Raw genomic sequence first — 16,383 nt, forward strand, 5'->3', positions numbered from 1 at the left:
AATCAAGTCGACTAAGTATTCATTTTTGCTTTGTAAAATCTTTCGCTCACGATCCTGAACACACCTGATATTAAGTTTGCCGCGAAGTTTATAATAGTCAAAAGCCTCCGTTGYCGGACCACTGTRTCACAGAACTGGCATACCTCATTCCCACGACAGTYGGGTCTAAGTAATGTGGAAAGGAAACAAGTTTTTAACCGATCAAGGATTGTTAACTCGGCACCATTCCTCGAAATTACTAAAGGTGTTCAGGAGAGCAAGTTCGGCAGTACCTCGAGAGGGCAAAATAGGTCAAATTCTTAAGTATCGTCCGTTCCCTAAACCTTTTCAACCTTTACTTTCTGACATGATTGCACCTTAAAGGTAACCGGAAATAGCTTAGGACACTCCTGAACGAAAGTAAATATTTAYCTCAGAAACATTTCAAAACTATTCTCTGGGCTGAAGCTGGTTATCGCTCCATTAACAGACAATCTCTTTCCTATATACTTATTCCAAACGAAAATTCCAAACACATAAGCACTGTAACAGTAATAAACCCCTTAAGTAGCTCGCAGTCAGAAGTAAACTACGTCGGCTCTATCTTACCTTAAGGATCAATGAAGAAATTTCCAGTCTCGGTACCGTCATTGGATTCCTTCTTTAAGTAATATCTCCAAGAAGCGGTGAAATTTTCTTTATCTTCTTCTTCTTCTTCTTCTTAATATTCGTAGACACCGCTTACGTGATTATAGTCGAGTTAACAACAGCGCGCCAGTCGCRTCATGTTCTCTGGAAAGTTCTCTGATCGCCATTCACTTGGGAGTAGRAAGAAATTATTCTTTTACATATGACTCAGGCAGCTCACGACTTCCGTTCTTTGACCAAGTATCCTCTGGGTAGCCTAAGAACATCCGTTTGAAGGCGAGCTACAGTGAGAAGGCGAAATACCCGCTACATAGGGTTGTGCGCTGGGTATGGGACCCGCCACGTAAAAAAACACTACCAATGAAAAATTACCAACAGCCTCGGATTTTAGATAAACTACATCGACACTTCTTCTGCCTGCCACTGATATCGACAAAAACTTATTCACCTGGGAAGCCTCTTCCAGCCTGATTTGTCTGTTGGGTTTAAGGCTGGAGCAATTGAGTGGGAAAATAAATATGCTTCTATAAGAATATTCTATTTCTATAAGAATATCGGAGTTAATACTTTTTTGCATCGATAGGAAGGTTTTGTTRTAGAAAATGCCCCAATTTAATACTATTGTTCGTCTGTTGGGCCATTCTCCTTCTTTTTTACTTGGCCCATTGCAGAATCTGTAAAAAAAGACACACAAATATTTCCCGTTTCCTCATAATTATCTACTATTTCCAATCAAACCCTACGAGTGAGAGACTCATGTTATTTTAAGAGAAGCCCGAAAAGTGCTCGGCTAATTAAAAAAGTAATAACGGACACACGGATAAGGACATTGCGTATGTCCTACTTACAACACAAAGAMATCGGATCCGTATAAAAAGCCTCAATAAAGTGGCGATAAGCAAGCAACGTTCCGCACAGTCTTCAAGATGAACTCAACACGTACACAACTCWTCGCCGCCATGTTCTTGCTCTTCTTGGCTGTGGTCAACTGTCAGGTGCACACACAGCTCATGAAAAGCGGCCAATGAATTGGTAAATAAAACAGTTATTATCTATTTACAGTTGACCTTCTCGCCAGACTGGGGTAAGCGTTCGGTGGGCGGCAGCGTAGGTGGCGGCGCAACTGGCTTCTTCGACACGCAGCCTAGCGGCAATTGCAAGACCTCCAATGAGATGCTGCTCGAAATATTCCGCTTTGTACAGGTAAAGATTGACAGGGCGTATGAGTGATTTTTATACACCTAAGAATATTACATAACCTCTTGCCATTATTATTCACAGGCAGAGGCGCAACTCTTCCTGGACTGCAAGCATCGCGAGTAGAAGTCATGTCATTAATCAYCACATAAATACTCGATATTTTTAATATATACATATGTGCAATTGTTTTTGCATTTTTTATTTTGGGGTAGTCGGCATTAGTTTGGATAAAATCCGCTTTTCAATACTTCAAATGTTTATTTGAAATTAATTAATAAAAACTATAGTGTAATACCAATGAATGTATATTATATATTATATGGTAATGATATGTAAAATACTTATAAATAAAAATATTAATGAATGCATGCCCGTAAAACAAATCTGCGCCGGCTTTCTTCTAACCCACTGTAAGGGGGGAATTACCGGTTTTTATAAACGTTTGCGATTACCATAAGTGGGCAAATACATTATTATATTATTGTTATTAATTGGACAATGAAATTTGGCGTTGTGTCRATAACTGCAATTGAATTTTCAATGTCAATGCTATTTTCCCCTGCGAGTATATTCATAGCAAAGTGCAAACCCAGCGGGAATATTGGAACATATCAAATATAATGAATATGATGGTTGATGGATGGTATTCATTGTGGTTTTAGCTTTAAATTTGGTCATAATCGTGGCTTGATGCGATGGCGCATTAACATCGTGTAAAATCTATGAATTGTTCTTCCCCACTTCCGGCCGTTTAGACGAATGTTTACACCGAAACGATTCAATTACTAAATTACGACTTCCTTATTGACCATCTGCCCCCTTCGGAATAAATTCATTATGCACCAAACCACGAATATCGAATAAAACAATGAGCAACACCTTAATTTTTTTGAGCGGCGTTGGCTTGGTATTTTGGTTTCGGCTCGTTTTTTTTCCCTCTATTCCGATGATTGTTTGCATGTCCAACTCATAAACAAATGTCTGAACGGCAGATGTAATGCACTCCATGAATGTGGAGTCGGAATTTACACGATACAGCATGTCCGAAGAGACATGTTTAGAAATGAAAAATTTAAATTCAAATATAATCCTTTCCTAACAATGTCATGTCTGTGTGTCAAAAAAAAAAAAAAAAAGGGTGAGTACTTGCGTTAGCGCCTAGTATATGCCTAATACAACGATTTTCGAACATGCAGGTGAATAAAAACGGGTGAAAACTCGGCGTAGACCCCATATAACTAACAAGCCTTAGTACCTGAAGTCGATTATTAAAGTAAATTAAATCATGTAAATAAATATTATTTATATTTAATTATCAAATACAATGCTTAAAAAAATAAAAAAAAATACGTTTTTCGAAATTCAAAATGTGTATGTTTCTTAAGAGAAATAGCTTTTGGAATGTTGCGCGATTTTTGATTGTTTTAATAAAATAAATGCTTCGGAACCAATAGGATCTTTCGAGCATTAACAGACATTTTCTAGACTAGAATTTTTCTGAGTTCTTCTCTTTTTAACCCAAAAGAGCTGACCAAAATCTTTATATAATATTCTTGACTCGCAATTAGAAGAAATTAGAAATTATATTAAACCAAGCAAAGATTTTTAGGAAAAGAGATGCCGCTTATTTTCTAATAATTTACAGATCACCTTAATGGTGCTTTTAATACCGATTTCATGTCTTCGGTTTTGTGTAAAATGAAAAATAGATTCGGTTAGGCTAGGTCGTAGGGTTGATCCGCAATCGATAGATATCATTTGGATACATATTCGTCCTTTCTGTTACAACTAAGSTCTCAAAAAGAGGATCAACAAATTCTCATAAACCGAGGAAGCATTTTGAGCTCACCACAAATTTATTAAGGCGGTTAATATCAATCGCTGCCACTTCGCAAGGTTCGTCAAATATGCATCTCCCGAGATATCCCAATCTCAGTCTGACAAAAGACGAGGAGTAGAGAAGGAAGTAACGAGTTGTTCATTAAAATTCCAATATAAGATTTTGAGTCATAGAAATCTGACAAAGGATAGGGACGTTAAATCCAAACGCTTCACTGACATATATACCTTCTCTTGAGACTACCATTCAATTCGGAAAAAATAACTAATTTGGATTATTCTATGTTGATATTGTTGTTGTATGGGCAGCAAACATCCTGGAAGTAATTTTTTGAACGGTTGCCGATCTAACAGTTCTTGGGCAGATTAAAATCCGGTGGCGTAGATCTGACTATCGTGTTCTATGTTGCTCTTTGGTAACGTTGGGGAACTCGCTGTGGAATGTCAATAAATGCCAGTGGTTTGTTCATCACTTCTGTGCTCGCAGTATTCAAACTTTTACACTCCTGTTCAACTTACAACTAATCCTGTTCTAATTAACAACATAATGCAATACAAGAGAGTTTATGAATATTTCAATAACGTTTTAATTTCTTTTTTATTTTATACTAAATTGCCAGTTGATTGTTCGATTCACCACTCTCTAAGTTTATTAATATATATTGGGAAATGGTTATATTCCTTACAGGTTACAGACATACCGCATTGTAAAGTTTCGAATCAAGCTCTTTCTCAAAACTTTACTGTCATTCCAGTTGGAGTTCATATTTAGGGAAGTAGTGTCAGAAGCATCCAAAAATTCGTAAAAATCCGTCTACTAATTTGGCTAAGTTTTTGGTATTTTTACCATTTACGGAAAGTGARGAAAAAAAGGTGCAACGAACTTAACTAGGCTTTGTTATTAGCTGTCGAAATATCAATGGTTTTTGTTGTTTGAACTTTTATTTCATAATTAACATAATTAAATAAACAATAACAACATATTAAAATACATACAAGCATATAAGCTTTAGGTCCTTTAGCAGTTGATGACTTTTTGGCCTTCCGTTTCAATTGTTTTCATAATTCCATCATCACGTTCAGTGCTTTKGTTTAACGAGTTCAAATAATAATAATGTCTAATTTTTTTTCTTACTTTAATCATAGCTATAAACAATATTTTCTAGATTGCTAAATGCATTCATATACTATAAATGAGCGTACATTGTCGCAGTTGTTGTAGTTGTTGTAGTGGTCGTAACAATTATACCATTACCATGATTAAGTGAATATTTTTTCCCATCGCATCCATTATCCATTGTTTAAATGTATCACTAGACATCATTAGTGTTCGACGATGTTTCGGGGATTTACGCAATTGTTGACTATTTAAAAGTGTAACGCGTACAGAGTGAATCGGTCAATGATAGCACTTGCACCCGGTCAGTTGTGGCATCAAGACTGAGGACTTCTTTAACTATCAAATTCTGATATTTTAATAAAATTCATAAATGAAAGGAAGATTGTGTGATTTTAAAGCGAAGAAGTGCGTTATTTTGATAGCCTGGCTATTGAATGTCGTGGAGCCCATTCAATGTGAGTGAAAATTTTCCGATTTTTATCTTAAATACTTATGATTKTAATAATGAATGCATGGAAGTGTACGGCAAATTTGGTATGAGTCATGTGAAGGTCATAGCGTGTATCCACATTAAGTTAAGTTAAAAAAGATTTATATTTGGAGGTTGCAGTGGCAAAATTTTTAAGCAAAATTATACTATATTTATACTAGTTATATATAATATACATATACATTGTGACAAAAAGTACCCGGAAATAGTAAATAAGACACAAATATTTAATTATTAATCAATCCTTACTTTTTCGTCATCGAAGTAATTCCCACCAGATGACATACATTTATGACAACGATTTTTCCAGTCCTCGAACCCCTTTTCATAATTCGATTCATTTTGTTTTATCTCTTCGATCGACTGAAACTGGTTCCACGGAGTGGCAATTTCAATTTGGGGATGAAGAAAAAATAGCACGGAGCCAAATCTGGTGAACACGACAGTTGATTGATGGTATCCATTGCGTTTTTGGCTTTAAATTCGGTCAAAATCGTATTCTTTTTGAAAAAAAAAAATCAGTTTTATCGAGAAGAGCCGAGCAAGAATGCGTTTCATACCCAAAATATCCACCAAAATCCTTCGAACGGACTCGTGACAGATATCGAGCTATCTTGCCATCTCTGTAACACTTGCCTGACGATTTTCAAGCACTATATTCTTTACTTTTTTAATATTTTTATCAATTGAAGAGTTCGAGTCGTCCAGAACGTGACATATCTTCAGTGGTTYCTCTACCATCTTTGAATGCTTTGTACCACTTGTAGGCTTGTGCTTTTGATAGTTATTGAATTATTTAATTTCCGTAARGTTTTTCCAAAATTTGTAATGATTYCGCCAACGAAATTTGGTTATAAATACATCATTTGAGAAATATGTTTWGTTCGATATTTTTATCCATTGTAAAAATCGCAACGCTCTATGTCGCCTCCGTCCTTTGCCAGGTCACGCCAGTTGTACATTCCAAGTGCAGACAGGTCGCTATGCACTTGGTCTTTCCATTGGATGCGGATGTTCCTTTGCTTCCGTTGCCCWCCTATGGGTCTCGAGTCGAAGGAGCTTTTCGCTGGAGCGAACGACCTGGCCTAACCAGCGCATTCGTTGAAATTTTATGTACCGTACTATATCCATGTCACCGTAWAATGGTGGTTACATCTTYTTCGATACTCATTGCTCACGAGATCTTGCGAAGATCAATTCTCTCGAATGCTATAGCTGCTTTTTCTTCTTGGGTTGTCTTCGTGAATGTTTTTGCGCCGTATAATAGGACCAGAGTAATGAGAAATTTATGGAGCGTAATTTTTGTTCGTCGAGAGGGATCTASTTCTCAATTGCCTRCAGATCCCAAAGTAGCACCTGTTGGCAGGAGTTATACTGTGCTTGATCTCCGAGTTAGTCAGATTCCATAAATATTKAAAATTTGTGTACCATCTTATCAAATATAACCCGTACTGGTCCGGCGCATGCCGAAACGATAAATATTTAAATGAAAAAAAAAAAACAGGAGTTTGCTTGAAATTTTTTGTTTCGGAAAGAATYACGCGGAGTCTACTTTATCTTGAACACAAGGAAGCACTCGGTAAAGGTCAGTTCATCCAACTTTGTTCCTGACGATAACATCAAAAAGGTAAAAGAAGCAGTGTTTGAAAATCGACGTATTGGCAGAAGAGAGATAGTGATCACAACATCTTTTATGGATCGCCAGAATACGTTTTGGTTAATGTTTTCGTTAATATTTTGGTTAATATTTTGGGTATAATGCGTGTTAATGCTAGATTCGTGCCAAAAGGTGTGTTTATTTTATAACAATGGCATCAAGTAGAGGTCGCAAAATGGATTCGAAGAATTCAATTCTATCCTATTAACAAAATCTTATTTTCAACTATAGTTGTCTGAGTAAGTTTATTAACATGAATCGGAGCACGACCAGTAGAAGAACCTTATGTATTAGTAGGTCAAATTTTAACTGTAATTTATTTCCTATATCACATTATTAAGCCCTTAGCAAACAAGTGATGAGACAATTTAATTAATGAGTCAATGAGCTTGAACAAGCATATGTTTTGAAAACATAAGATAGAATTCATAGACCTTACAATTAAACGTAGTAAAGCACTTTACATTCATCAAATGCATCAATACTAATGGCGAGAGTAATAACAACTGTATGGAAAATAGGATTAAGCCATTGTAAATTTGTAATGACTCAATTCCCTACATTGAAGGTGTTAGTTTTATATTAAAATAGCCGTAGATATACAAATGTTTAATTTGAATATTTTGTTCAGAGTCTGATCGAAAAAGGCTTGCAGGCTATTTGACATTTGGAAGAGTTAATGATATGTGAGCGAGGTACTACCAAAAATAGATTTAGTTGACCTGTTACTCCATGTTTATTTYAATATAAGACAGTCGAATTTCAACTATAAACGGCTAATGTCGATACCAAAAACTACACTGCCATCGAAAAAGCAGGCAACAATATTTGCTGTGGTGATTATGATTATGTTTGGAGGCAACATTTGRTACAATATCTCCAAGTGCTGGTAATTTGTGGGTTGAGGAAGCATCAAACAGCTGCCTTTATAAGAAATAATGTAATGTTTTAGAATCTTATTTCCAATATAAAGTTTTGTTAGACAATAAGTAGTTAAAATAGTATGTAGTAAATAGCTAAAGTATAGTATTATATATTTAACTCATATTAAATATATTCCAYGACTTTTTTCCTACCGGTCATCTCAAAGTGTGAATACAAACACATTCCAACAGCAATTACAAAATGCTATACAATTAAGCATTGGATAAACCAGCTCGTCAGCGGCGGCATCAGTAAAATAGAATATGAGTGTGAATGATAAAAAAGCCACTGGCCGAGTTATTCTAATTTGATCAAATAAACACTTTGTTCCTTCGCAAACCGTCATGCGTGAAGTAATGATTTAATCGACAAAATTCACATATTTTTCTGTTTTTACATAGGTAAAAAAACGTAAAACAATGCAGTTTATTACTATTTTTGTAATATGAATAATTTTTCCATGGGTAGAGGGTGCAGATTATGTTGAAAAGAATGTTCGGTATTGTTAATTGAAAAATATTCATGTCTGAACTAGTTACTCTATATTAGATGCTGTTATCAGATTTCGTTTGACAGAAGCGATCAGTACAAAAAGKAATTTGCATTTTCTCGCTGTTTTGGTAAAGACAAAATATTCAATAAATAGTTCCCTAATCGAAATGAAGTAAATAATAAGAATAACTTCATAAGCCTAAACGCATTGTAATATATTTGGTAAGTTAAATTTATTGGAATTGAAATCCGCTATTGGCTATAAAACATCGATGACATAACCAGCAATCGTTATACCATATGATCAAATTTGACCTGGACTGACAAAAAAAAAATTACTTTTACGTATTTTTATACAAATCGTCTTCAAAATAAGTTTCTTAGCCAATAAAAATATGACAACGCTAAATCAGCGAATTTTGTTTTTTTCTGGTTCGCCTCTTGTTTGGAGCGCCACTGCGACAGTTACGACGTCATGGCCATTAATGCCGTTTCGTAACCAGTATTGATGCTTTTTATGTGTAAGGTCTCCAGCTATGTAATCAAGCWTCGCTTTAGGGATCTCTACTTCATATCGATTCAGGTCTTTTCCTAAGAGTCTAGCATTGTCACGCTTTATATTAAAAACATTAACTGGAATGCCTTGGGTTTATCTATAAGAGATGTTCAGATCCTCTGCTATACTCTGATGGCACCATTATGAGCAAGCACTGTTTCTTTAACCTCTTCGATTTTATTGTCATTAACAGAGGTAGATGGACGACTCGCATGAGGGAAGTTTTCAATGACTTCACAACTTTCACTCAATGCTTTGTGCCAAAAAAAAAAAAAAAAATACTTGTTTTCGCGATAAATTAGACTTGCTAAAACATTTCTGCGAAATTTTTAATGATTCTTTAGCTGTAATTCTGTTGAAAGCATAAAATTAAAAAAAAAAAAACTCGGTTTTGCACTTAGGATGCTCATATTTTTCTTATTGCCAAACCTTGGAAAATCAATTAAACAACTGGTGGAAAGTACATATACTGTTATAATCAAATTGATGCTGAGAAGTAAGAGGCTATGTGAGGTATTCACATCTATCATCAAAGAAAGATGCAATCAATTTCAATCGGTCGATTACTCATTGAAGCATTCTTTAGCTGGCTGACACTGAGATGTATGGATAACATTACCACATGGCTTTTCTATAATTTACTATGACCTTATTGACCTTATTGACGAATTATCGAATTATGCAACGAAATTCACATTACCCTGTATGAGGCAGTGCAATTAAAGCTTTATGCACAATTGAATTTAGTATGTGACGATGCGTTTGCTCTTTACCGCAAGCAAATAATGCAAAAGAAAATATGATTATAAAATAAWTTTTGGAGTACACGAAGCAGGAAATAGCTGTTAACTGCAAAAAGGTTGAACTAATGGTGGTGAATTGTCGACAAGTTGACAAATGGGCCTMATACAGTTGAATGCAGCAAGTCGCGGCGTTCAGTCGCATCGGTGCGTTTACGTTGAACATAACGCGTTTAAACAAAATTCCATTACATACTCTGTCACATAGATGGGTGTGCAGCTACTTTCTCTACATCAACGAGCGTTCCTTAMATTGTATTGGTCAACATGCTGTGGAACGATTTGTGCTATAAACTTTACTTTTGGCCATTTCTGAATTATYTGGCGGCTATCAAAGGAATTTGTCCATTTTATCCAGGTTTTTTCCCCTTTATCACACTGCCACCAGTGATTATATTGCCAACGCCATCCACAGTGACTACCACCACAACGACAACCGCATCCACAACCACAACCGTAACCACTACAGCCGCCACCACGCWGTCCACATTCCCAACACCACCAACRATCACAACACTCATACCATGTCCGGCTCAGCCGCTGGCGTGTTTAAATGGCGGCACACCACCGATACCCTACTGCCCATGCATTGACCCAAGGCAAAGTGGYATGGTGAATGGAATGGRGTCAACTTCGCCGATGCCGTCTTTGGCACTCCGAAGCGGCGCAGCCTTATCGCCCGACCGTCTAGTTTTCATGCCAGTTAATGCGCAACCGAATGTTGCACAGAGTTTACAACAACAGCCMAGTGGTAGTGCCAACGSTTTTAATTACACTTTGGGCCCACGAAATGGCGTACAGCCCAGCGCAGCGCCCAATCCATCGGATACGTTGGTTTTCAGTTCACTTAGTGAACGTCGGCGCAGGAAGCGGCGAAAGTGAAATGTGTATTGCATGAAATTACTAAATTAGTTAATATTTTTGTATTTCTATTATGAAAAAGCGTTTGTTTAGTAGAAACTAGAATATAGATTGATTTATTTTTTTACAAATTCGTATATAAATATGCTAATGGACGAGGGATATGAAACTGCACTGTATCTATTTAATACTTTTGTGAAGTAATATATGGTAGCTTATTAGATTTGGGGAAAGATCATAATAAAAATTTCTCAAAATATGAAAAAATTAAAAAAAAAATGTATAAAACTATAAATATATCCTTTAAAAATATGTACATATTATATTTCTTAAATTTCTTTTTTATATTCTAATAATTAAATTAAATTCATTTTTATGTCCTAATAATTCTATATATAGAAAGTCATATTAAAAATACAATATGAAATTTAAAAATTTACGGATATTAAGAGAATTCATTTCATTGGAAATTAATAGAAAGAAAAATTATTGAAAAAATAGGAAAAAATTAACTAAAAATTTAATTTTTTAAACTGTAAAACAACAATTTTTATTACTGCATAACATATACATGATTTTTCTATTATCTTAATTTAATCACATAATTAAAATGATTATTTCCGGTACTTATTTGACAGTGTAAGTAATTGAATAACATTCAGATATATTTTGTGGTATTTAATTTTTTGGTAGTACACCGAATTGACCCAATTTACTTTCCACTCTTCCACTTTCTTTCTCTCATTTCTATTAAATTAGCTCAATATTGTGTAGATTCTAGTCAACGAAGTGGCCAATGCGTGTATATGAATTCGTGTCCACAACTGATTCAGGACTATTATGAAGCAGTAAGATTTTCGCCAAATTTGCCGGATTTTCAGACTTTTGTGAGCGGTTCAATGTGCGGATATGATGGCATCAATTTTATGGTGAGTAGTCAACTACTTCTAAAACATATGTAATACATATGTAAGTATTTGTGTGATTACTAGGGTTACTATATATATTTGTGGTTTGAATATTTGATTCGATTATCTTGGGGAATAATATTTTGTTGCTTTCTACGAAGTGCTTAAAATAAAATGGGGTTAAGGGTAATGTTTTCGACACGATCTAAAATGAAGCCAGTATAATATGTATTTTCATCTAACTTCATACGCATACAGTACCTGTATTTTACATATTGACTGATATGTATATAAGTACAAAGTAAATTCAATCGCGTGAACGAAAATAATTTTATTCGGTATATGAGGGTAATAAAATTCTATTGTAGACCAATTTCTCAAATTTCGTTTTAAAGAAAAACACCAGTTCTTGGTAAAATTCCATTTTTTTTTAAACTTATTTGCAGTCGAGGGTTAAAATTATGTACATATTTAAATTTCCTTTTTGACGGAGATTATCTCTTTTCAATATAACCGCTGATTCAACATGTTTTGGCGCTGCTTTTCGTCCATCTTGCTTGATCGCGATCTTTATCTTGTTTTAGTGGTGAATGCTGTGGCATCTAGAACTCTCTTTTGCGCTCTCTTATTGAGCATTCTCACCATGTAAGCCATTTTAGTCGCAACGCTTTGATAAAGCGTATAACTTATCACCTTTTATAAGCTAGTTTAGCTTCCGTTTCCACCTTATAAACCACTCGTCATTATTTTTCTTAGTTTTTTTTTTTTTGTTTTGGAAGATTTGCAGTTTGATTTGGTCCTTTTCATYCGTATGATGGTTTGTCAAGAACTAGTTTATTTTGCCTATTGACGTGGTTTGATTTGAATAGTTTCATAAGGGATGCGACCCAATGCGAGATGTATTGTATCTACGATATTCATCACTACTGAGTTCGAAGCCCAAGTAAGTAAAGGTCGATACTTCCAAAATATAATTACTATAATTTTGTCAGGTGAGTGTAGTGTCCTTCCACTCGTGGGGTTCGRTTTACCACGTGCAGTTCAGACAGAYGACTTTTGATTTTATYGCGTGATAAARTTTTTCTTCAATTAAATACATTTTGATGAAAAAATTTGCACTTTGCATTTAGCAATGTATGATTTGGGTTGTGGTTCGATTTTATACAGAGCTGTCGCCTGCCGAACTATTCATGAACGTTATGATYAAAATGTTGATTAGTCTTTGAGSGTCATCCATTTCGATCAACTTCAGWTAATGATCACGAATATCTTAYTTAGAAAAGTTTTCGATGTGAACAGCTTGTTGTCTCAAATTTGACAAGGGTTATTGTGGAAAGCAATGATACAATCTGCGCAAATATAGTTTAGATCCGACTACTAGAGCATATGGCTGCCGGGTTTTACATTTTTTTCTTTTTTACATTATTTTTTCAAAGTGAAAAACTTTTAAAATTTTTTTATATTCTTTCTCAGTTAAAAGTTTCTTAACGCTTACCCGCTTATCCATACATAAGTGAATACTTTTTATAACACATATTTATTAACTATACATTTTCCAGATCTGCTGTGTTTCCAATCGCAATATTCAATCCCCCGGTGGAATTCAAAATCTTCCCGCACCGCAGCAGAACAACCCGTATGTTTCCGCATTTAAATTTTCTTCACTAAATTCACTACCAAATGTGCCAACGTCAACACTTGCAATGCCAACAACAGCTACATCACCTATAATACCATCATATTTGCCACCTATCAATATGCCAGAAAGTACAAAACCACCRAATCCGCCTAGCTTACCCCTCTATACTCCAAGTGTAAATTTCTCMGCAGCAAGTGTACCAACACGTTTGKCACCTAARAGGAGCGGCGCAGAGTGCGGCGTGAGCACAGCTTATACCAATAAAGTAGTAGGCGGCACGGAAGCGAGACGAGGTGGGAGTATTTATGACATTCATTATTCCAACTTSTAGAAGAAACCATACTTTTCATTCATTTTAGGCGCATACCCTTGGATCGTCGCTTTGGGTTATCGCGACGAGAATATGGTGAATTCATTGCAATACCTTTGTGCTGGTAGTTTAATATCGAACCGTTATATTTTAACATCGGGTCATTGCGTAAATTCTCTGCTGATCACAGCACGTCTGGGTGCCCACGATATTAGTGATCCCAACGAGACCGGCGCTATAAGCATACCCATTGAACGTAAAATCATACATGAACAATATAACTCGCAATATATTATTAATGACATTGCATTGGTTCGTCTAAGTGCCCCGGCGCCAAACTCGGGTAAGTAAGTTCAGCAGCGGGTACTGCATGTCTCTATAATTGGGTTAAAACCTTATATTTAAATAAGTTTGATATAAATGTGTTTACATAAGCATAGACATATATTTTATCCACTAGCATATATAAGCACTATTTGCTTACCCGAAGGCGAGCGTTTTGCAAAAGATTTTGTTGGCAACAATCCGTTCGTCGCTGGTTGGGGTGCAYTGAAGTTTCAAGGACCCAGTTCGAATGTTTTGCGTGACGTGCAGGTGCCGATTGTGACTCAACAGACTTGTACACAGTCTTATAAAGCAGCTTTTCAAAATTTARTATTTACAGATCGGGTAAGTTTCGRAGGTAAAKCCCCAGTAATACAATTATATAAAGTTTATTTAAAAAGTGACTATAATTTAATTTCCTTATTAGTTCATTTGCGCKGGCAATTCTCATGTCGACGCTTGTCAAGGGGATTCCGGTGGGCCACTAATGATGCCGATGGTAATCATATTTCCTTATATTACACAAAGCCTTACGCATATGAGTCAACTTATTTGGCTTCAAAACTCAGTGCTTTCAATTAATCACATGTGTTTTTGGCACACTCGGACATCCGGCCTTGGAAATTACCTCAATCTTTATATCTTTTTATATTTTAGTTGGAAAATGGCGCTTATCATTATTATATTCTGGGCTTGGTTTCTTATGGCTATGAATGTGCTCGACCCGGATTTCCTGGTGTTTATACACGTGTAGCTTCCTATATACCATGGATACTCAGCCATATGGTGTAGGTATGAATGCGTGCTTCAATCTCATATAATATTTTTTAATGCCAACAAAATTATTTGTTAATTTTTTACTTAGTTTTCAAAAAAAAAATTTGTAAAATTAATGTTTAGTGCTATTTATTGCTAGACATTTTTAAAATGTAAATAAAATTTCAACCGAAATAGAAACATCATCATTCTGTCGTTTGATCTTTAGTTTCTTTTAAGAAAAATTGAAACGTGAAAGCGCCAGTAAATTTATTCAAGTGAGTCAATATAAGAAAATGTATCAATCCCTTATTAAGGCTTCTTTACTATCACTATCTGTTTACTATCTATTTGATTATGCCAGTTTATGCGACTGATACCAGTTATATGTTYGATTCGTAACTAATAAAATTTAGTCGTAGAAAATAGACAAAATGTAAGATGTACACCGAATCTGAATGAGCTTCCACAAATTTCGAACCACAGGACGATAAGACTAGCATACAGGATCCCTGTTGTAATATAAGTTATACTAATGAAATGAGAATTACAATGTTATGCAGCATATATGACTCATTATTTCTAAATGAGATATCTTACGTCAGTTCTTTATATTCACTTGTTAATTTTGAGTTAGTACAATAATGTACTCCATTATCCAATAGCAATACACTCTTTAGGCATAACATCTAACCAACGATTAGAAATTACAATTTATAACTGACAACAACAATTATATTACAATTGCAGTTTTATTAATCAGTGAACAAACGGTGCTCTCGAAGCGTGCTATAAATTGATGAGTACCATATGAGAGCGATTAGCTAGCTTTCTAGTCAAGAGAACCAATTACATGTCGTCGTTGGCGTTGTAAATAGCAACAATACCGCGAAAAAACGAGTATTAATTACTTATTCATATTTATGCAAAAAGAAAATATATAAACAAATGCATTATCAATACGAATCAAGACGCTACAATGAACTGTTAGATAACTTAGAAATAAATGTATATTCTTATACACCATAAAAAGCTGACTCTTTGTAAATGTTACTCAACTTGTCAATTTGTCTGCTTTAAGACAAGTACATAAATTATGTAATATTTTAAAATTCTTTTTATATTGATTTTTGAAAAAAATTTCCTAATTTTTTACAGTATATTTAAGTGATAATCTATTGCTAAAATTAGATAAGTTCTCAGGAAAGCATTCTCAAATCAAACACAATTGATATAACCGTAATGTCAAATCTAATCCTGAGATATCGTCAACTTCATGAGTTGTTCTGAGCGAAATTGTGAATTAATATCTGGTAGTTTGACCTTCAGTTTACGATGACTTTCTTTAGATAACATTGATACTAAAGTATTAAAATTTACTTTTCTTTATTATTTTAATAAATTCTAAAACACCTCTAAAATATTGTCCTAAATTTGTCAGTTTGTATGGAACTACATATTACACTGCGCTCGAGGTTAGCTAGGCTAAGTGCACCATCTATAAACGCGTTTTGTTCGAAACTTGGTTTTTGAAGTCAGTTAGCAAGATTTATCGAGAACTATTCAACCGATCTTCATGAAATTTTACACAGGCCTTTGAGATCCAATACTTAAAAACTTGGATTTTTTTCGATTATAACTACATATTTGAAAAAAAATGTCGCGAAGTTTTTAATATTTGTAAAAATGTCTGCCTAAGTCCAATTTTTTCTTTTCTCCAAGTTCTGCGTTGAGGTGTCAACCAAAACAAGTTATTTCTCACTTTAGATGAGTTATCCTGCCAACGCGGTCGTGTCTTTTTTCCGAGGGGTCATCGAAAATGGCGTCACAATTGCCGAGTTTAAAAATATTTTCCCAAAAATTTCAGGATTTCTACTTAA

The 16,383-nt window shown here is 34.9% G+C and overlaps 2 protein-coding genes across 2 annotated transcripts in view; both read left to right on the plus strand.

Moving 5' to 3' along the window:
- Window positions 1-1,544: 1,544 nt before the first annotated feature.
- LOC108971491 (adipokinetic hormone) lies at window positions 1,545-2,117 on the plus strand. The gene is made up of 3 exons (XM_018937590.1): window positions 1,545-1,622; window positions 1,690-1,830; window positions 1,909-2,117. Exons 1-3 carry the CDS (start codon window positions 1,554-1,556, stop codon window positions 1,948-1,950), a joined length of 252 nt encoding a protein of 83 aa, XP_018793135.1. The 5' UTR covers window positions 1,545-1,553; the 3' UTR covers window positions 1,951-2,117.
- Window positions 2,118-5,141: 3,024 nt separating this feature from the next.
- LOC108971482 overlaps window positions 5,142-16,383 on the plus strand; it is a 14,811-nt gene continuing 3,569 nt past the window's right edge. Inside the window, exons 1-7 of the mRNA XM_018937581.1 lie at window positions 5,142-5,241; window positions 11,326-11,495; window positions 13,034-13,406; window positions 13,473-13,766; window positions 13,884-14,092; window positions 14,175-14,246; window positions 14,405-14,535. Coding sequence (XP_018793126.1) covers window positions 5,157-5,241; window positions 11,326-11,495; window positions 13,034-13,406; window positions 13,473-13,766; window positions 13,884-14,092; window positions 14,175-14,246; window positions 14,405-14,535 — 1,334 coding nt within the window. The 5' untranslated portion in view covers window positions 5,142-5,156. The remainder of the gene's footprint in view (window positions 5,242-11,325; window positions 11,496-13,033; window positions 13,407-13,472; window positions 13,767-13,883; window positions 14,093-14,174; window positions 14,247-14,404; window positions 14,536-16,383) is intronic.

This window comes from Bactrocera latifrons, unplaced genomic scaffold, assembly GCF_001853355.1.
Source record: "Bactrocera latifrons isolate USDA-ARS-PBARC rearing strain unplaced genomic scaffold, ASM185335v1 scaffold_346, whole genome shotgun sequence".
Taxonomy (NCBI): Eukaryota; Metazoa; Arthropoda; class Insecta; order Diptera; family Tephritidae; genus Bactrocera; species Bactrocera latifrons.